The sequence below is a fragment of the Dendrobates tinctorius genome, unplaced genomic scaffold (assembly GCF_039654945.1).
Source record: "Dendrobates tinctorius isolate UK_male_01 unplaced genomic scaffold, ASM3965494v1 ptg000016l, whole genome shotgun sequence".
In the NCBI taxonomy this organism is placed as follows: Eukaryota; Metazoa; Chordata; class Amphibia; order Anura; family Dendrobatidae; genus Dendrobates; species Dendrobates tinctorius.
Window position 1 is genome coordinate 650504 of NW_027361684.1, and position 6291 is coordinate 656794.

Sequence of the window (6291 nt, forward strand, 5' to 3'; positions counted from 1 at the left end):
TTTTCGGCACCCTAATTCTTTAATTTCTTTATCTGTTAAAATAATTTAGGGGATATTGGGGAGTAGCACCCGGTGTTCAAACAGCATTTTGGTTATACAGTAGCTGCAGTGACCCAATAGTGTCCTTTAGTGTTGGGCCACTTGATAACATTGTCCGACCACATCAAGCACTCATGAAGTCCAGCATTGGATAACTCCATCTGATGATGATGGTGGATTGGGTTTTGTTCTATGGTTAAGATAAAAATAAAAGAAACCATAAGCAAGTTGGAGGTTGAGGTATTCAGTCTCCATCTTAGATTAGGTGGAGAACCCCTGTAGACCGTTTAGTGGTAATGCTCATGGGAGGTCCTACTCCTGGAACCCCTTATTTTGTGTTTGTGATGGTTGTAAGATGCTTGTGCTTACATAGTGTTTTACCTGTTTTATCACACCTGTTCTTTTAGTTTTGCTCTTTTAATTTTGTTTTGCTCAGGCTAATAAAGTCCCAAATAGGTGACTCCCCCCTCTATAGCATTCATATGGACAGAGGTTGTTCTAATGGGACAATCCCTCTGAGATTTCCTCTTATTGATTATGTAGACTAGACTTGACAGTTATCCTTTTTACTGAAATATCTTTAATACTCTTTTATGTTTTATACCCAGGGTGTTCAGGTCTTTGTATTTTACACTCTAAGATCCCCCATATTCCTGAAGAAAGTAGTTGTCATTATTCGTAAGTTTAATTCATGCAAGGTGTACATGCATTCCGAGAAGTACTGGGTTAACAAGCTTCGTCAACGGACAACAAGAATCCACCGAGAAAAATTTAGAAACCTGACAGACTCCACCGCTGATTTATTTCCTAACAATTTGGAGAGCGGAGAATAATTTTGTGTGTATTGTATTACTTTTGTGTTATTTTTACTTTCTGTTTGAATGTTTGTCCTCCTGTGTGTTAATTTTTTCACATGTGACGGTCGCTGCTGCTTTATTAAACAAGTACTGTATATAGTAAAACGTGCAGATAATGCATCAAGTCATCATTGTCTTTAACTAATTATTCATCCTGTCTCATACTATTTACCCCACAATCAATGTTATTCAGCTGAATGGATAATTCCTCGCTGACATTCCCGTTTCGCTATTTAGTAAGCCTGCACCGTGCTCCAGCCCCAAAGCAAATTTAAAAAGTGTCATAAAAATGGCAAACTAAGAAGGAAAAGTCATAGAATTATGAAAATCACAGGATCGAAAGACATGTCGGGATGAGCGTATTGATCCACGGAGGGCCGAATTTGAGTCAGATGTCTTGGAATTCACAGATTCACACTTTGAGATTTGATTCCCAGTTTGCAAAAAGAATAAAAAACTTTTCCGACACCAATTCCTACACTGCTGTAGCATCAGACAGCAGGCTAATATATTTTATCGTAGTCGCGCCCCATAATGCCCTACTGCTATGACATCTAGTGGATTATCATACCTTGTACAGTGGTGGTCAGTACCGGGGCCATCACAGATCAGCGACACCCAGCAGAGAACAGTTTGCATGAAGAGTCATTTTCCATCTCCAGAGTCACTGGGTAAGTCTCTCTTTCTCCTATAGAGTGTAAGCTCTATGGTCAGCAGGGACCTCTCTTTCCTGTAGAGTGTACACTCTTATGGTCAACGGGGTCTTCGGTCTCTTTCTTTTCTTTAGTGTGTAAGTCAGTGTGGTCCTCTTGTAGAGTGTAAGCTCTTATGGTCAGTGGGTTCCTCTCTCTTCTGTAGAGTGTAAGCTCTTAGGGTAAGCGGAGTCCTCCCTCTACTGTAGTATGTAAGCTCTGAGGGTCAGTGGGTTCCTCTCTCCTGTAGTGTGTAAGCTCTTAGAGCCAGCAAGATCCTATCACTCCTGAAGAGTGTAAGCTCTTATGATCAGCAAGATTCTCTCTCCTCTAGAGAGTAAGCTCTTAGGGTCAGCGGGGTCCTCTTTCTCCTCTAGAGTACCCTTAACAACTGCAGTTAAAAAGCATATTGGCGGACGTTAAGGAGTTAATTACCGAGCGCGGAATTATTAGAGGCAGGTGATGGCTGAATAATGTACAGCTTATGTTCGCTAATAACGTATTGTGTCATAACAGAGCTGTTAATTATTGCAAAGTGTTTGGAATTTCCAAGGACGTATGCATCCTTACAAAATAAGTCCTTGGTGCATTTGCACAAATAGTCTCTATGTTTTTAAGACTGAACATCTGCTGTTCTCATGCACGTACAGCACATGTTCTTATTCTGCATCTTTTTACAGTCATTATTTCTAGGCATTTAAATTCTTACTTAGTAAACACTGTTTTTGATCAAAAAAAGCAAAAAGCTGTCCCACCGCGACAAGGTGTACCCAATTGGGACAGTGGACAGTATGCTTTTTTTTTTTTAAATCAAAAACAGTGTTTACTAAATACCCTATGTTAATTATTTATTGCATTTGCTTTTTTACTTATTTATTTTCATTAGGTTATATGCACACATTGTCTTTTGTTTGGATTTACTACATTAAAAAAAGCAGTCAGGGTTGTCTAGCACTGCTAGGCTCCCCAACTTCAGATTATAAAATACAGGACATTTCTAGCAGAAATATTGCTGTAAAAAAGTGAATCTTATAGTCTGAAAAATATAGTAATACTTATTTAAAGTACTCATATAATACAGCCTTTTGGTGGCCAAATTATACCAGCATAGAAATGCTTATATAATATGTTCATTTCATTTCCAAAAAAATAGTACTGCATACCTCCCAACATTTCTGTGAACAAAAGAGCGCAAAGTTTGCGGTGCGTGTGGCAAATTTTCAGACCACGTACCTAACCACACCCATGTCCACGCCCCCTCACCACCACACCCATTCATGATTGCCGTTCAGATTGTTTTATGACCCATAATCAAAAACAGAAAACATAAATGTTTATTTCCAGCAAGTAATGAATTAAAGTATTTTATTATTTTTATTTATTATTTTAAAATAAGAATATTTTAAACTTCAAAATTCTATTTTCAAGCGAATCTATGACCTAAATCTGCACTATGTAAAAGCTGCACATTACATGACAGATAAAAATATTGTGCTTTTGGTTAGTAGGATCAATTAGAGACTACAGTCAACTTATTGTTGTGCATTTCTGCTGAAATCATGAGAAGTGTGACACTCACCTCTCTCGACAGTGATGTTAAAAGAAGCCACAGAATCACTGGCATCAGTGGTCCCTAACCCCTCTGAGCTAGCACAGCTCAGTGCTGGGCAGAACAGGCAGGTAGTTTGCAACTACTTGTCTGTAAGGTCTTAGCCCCAGATAACCCCTTTAATAGCCCACATTAACCAACAGCACATTATTATTATTTGTGCCATTTTGGCATTAAAGGAGAGTACTGTATACCTATCATGTTAAGGCTATATTCATATTATGTTTTTGCCACACGTCAGTTGTTCCATCAGGTCTTCTGTGTGAAGCCTTGAATAATCGGATTTTAGCAGAACACATGACTAGAGATGGGTGGGCACCTGGATGTTCGGGTCTAGCGGGTTCGGCTGAACAGTTACAAAAAGTTTGGGTTCGGGGACCAGAACAGTACCCGAACCAGATCCTGGTCCCCATTCACTTGAATGGGGGCCAGAACATCCAGTGCTTGCCACGCTGTCATGTGCATCACAACATGGCAAACACCGCTTCTGATTGGTGGTAAAATCCTTTCCACCGGTCAGACAGCCATGGTTCCCACTACTGTTCCCATTAGCCAACACCTGTTGCAGCTATGCAGCTAGTAACAGCAAAAGCAGGAGTGGCTAATGGGAGAATTCATCAACTGACACCCCCCACTGTAAAGAAATAATAAAAAAGAAACGGCGTGGGTTCCCGTGCATTTTTGATAACCAGCCAAGCAAAACTCACAGCTGGGGGGCTGCAACCCTCAGCTGTCAGCATCAGCAAGGCTGGTTATCAAGAATAGATGGTTATCAGGAATAGAGGAGTCCCCATGCTGTTTTTATAATTTAAATAATTTAAAAAAACTGAGTAGGGTCCCCCCATTTTTGACTTCCAGCCTGTCTAAAACAGACAGCTGGGGGTTGGTATTCTCAGGCTGGTAAGGTGCCATGGATATTGCCCCCCAGCCTAAAATTAGCAGTCCGCAGCATCCCAGAAAAGGCGCATCTCTTACTGAAAGAAACTGTGTTTCTTATTTTTAAATAGCATTTTAAATAAAAGACTTTATTCTGGCTGTGTCTTTATTTACAATATAACTAGAGGATTAGTAATGGATAGGTGTTTTATAGACGACTCTCAATTACTAATACGTGAGGTTGATGTCACCGGACAATACAAAGATGATATCAACCCCACAAATATGAATCCCTCTTTCCACCACTACAGGGCAAGGGGGATGAACTGGGCAAATGCCAGAATTGGTGCATTTAATTGCTGCACCTTTTTTGGGCTGCTGCGGGTTGCTATTTTTAGGCAGGGGGGCCAATATCCATGGCTCCTTACCAGCCTGAGAATACTAGCCCCCAACTGTCTGCTTTAGCATTGCTGGTTGTCAAAAACGTGGGAGACCCCACCCTGTTTTTTTTTTAATTTATTCTTGGTAACCAGCCTTGCTAACGATGACAGCTGAGAATTGCAGCCCCCAGCTGTGAGTTATGCCTGGTTGGTTATCAGAAATACAGGGGAACCATGCTGTTTTTCCTTAGCTATCTATTTACTGTGCGGGAGCCACCTGATGAATACTCCCATCAGCCGCTGCTGCTCTCACTGTTATTAGTCCCACCAGCTGACACCAGTGACCGGAGGTAAACTTTATACCTCCGATTGCAGCTGAGCGCTCATGTTGTCTTTTGGGAAACGCGGCTGTCTGACCGGCAGTAATGATATTACCACCAATCAGCAGTGGTGTTTGCCACGCTGTTATGCACATGACAGGGCGACAAATATCTTGTGTTTGGGGCTGAAACCGAACAGTACCACAGACTTCCTGGTGAAATCCATGTTCGGTGTCTCTGCCCGAACAGTAGATGTTCGGTACAGATGCCAAACTTCACTGTTCAGGTTAGCCCATCTCTAGTCCTGATACAAGAAGGGGCATGTCGGTTGCTTTTCACTAGTATAGTGCAGGAAACGAAGCTCCTGGCTGGACTGCTGGGCGGAGTATCAAAATTGGGACTGTCCCGCTATGTACGGGACGGTTGAGAGCTATGCAGCATATAGTGTTCAAATAAGCCAGCCATGTATTTCCACAATATTCTGCATTTAGTGTGCATTTTAGAAAAGTGACAATTTCTCTTCTTGCCACCCCCATTACCTGCACAACCTCTACACTGCCTCCTGGTTTTTGTGGTAGTGAATAGTTACTAATAGAGCTCTGTTTAGGGTTGTCATCCGGCTTTTCCAAATTTCAGAATTGAAAATCTGTCTGGTTATATATAATGAATCCGTAATGATAGCTATTTCCTGTCGCCACAGTTGGAAAACATCACAATTATAAATCTCTCTCTCGTATGAAAAATCACTTCTCGTGTGAAGTTCTATCTTCAGAGAATGGAAGGCATTGTGTTTCGGAGCAATGATCTGCCTAGGGTTAGTCTTGCTTGTACTGTACATACAATTTAGGTCAGCCTGTAACCTTCATGCTTGTATGAGTTTATCGCAGTAAGAAATCCAGCCTCGCAGGTACTTGGTACGTAATGATGTCTGGCAGTCGCTCTGGGTGTGGTAACTTCAACAATGCAGAACGCTACTGCCGAAAGCTTTCCGTGCCATTGTGAGACAGTGAAGCATATTAAAATGACAAGACATGGTAAAGGGAACAGAGCAGGTGAAAATATACATTACATCCATCAGTTGGACAGCATGGGGCTTTTTAAACTTTTTACATAAAGGTGAATAAGATTTAGATAAAGGAAAACTCTCGTTACAACATAAAACCATCAGCGCGGGGAAGGATTTATGACGGCAATAACTTCTGGATAATATTATATATCTAATGGAAGTAAAACTTAAAGCGGGACTATGGTAATTTTGTTTTTACTTCATTTACCTCCAGGCATTGCAAAGTTATGAATTGTTGCAAAATTTTTCATTGCCTTATTTCACTTCCTTCTCTCCCAAACACTATATTGCAGTGATGTTTCAATGCCCAGTTCATGCTCCTTTCTAGGCTCTTTTTCAACTGCTGCTCAGAAAAATCGGAATAACATAATATAGTTACTGGGAGGTGGGAGCTATTACCCCAGACTCACTAAAGTTGTGGGGCCCACCAGGAGCGACTGCCACTCCTAGCT

The 6291-nt window shown here is 41.1% G+C and overlaps 1 protein-coding gene across 1 annotated transcript in view; it reads left to right on the forward strand.

Annotated features, from left to right (window-relative positions):
* Nucleotides 1-1024, forward strand: part of ADGRG7 (adhesion G protein-coupled receptor G7) — a 125570-nt gene extending 124546 nt beyond the window's left edge. The window contains exon 16 of the mRNA XM_073565224.1: nt 648-1024. Within this exon, the coding sequence (XP_073421325.1) occupies nt 648-872 (225 nt within the window). The 3' untranslated portion in view covers nt 873-1024. The remainder of the gene's footprint in view (nt 1-647) is intronic.
* The last annotated feature ends 5267 nt before the right edge of the window (nt 1025-6291 follow it).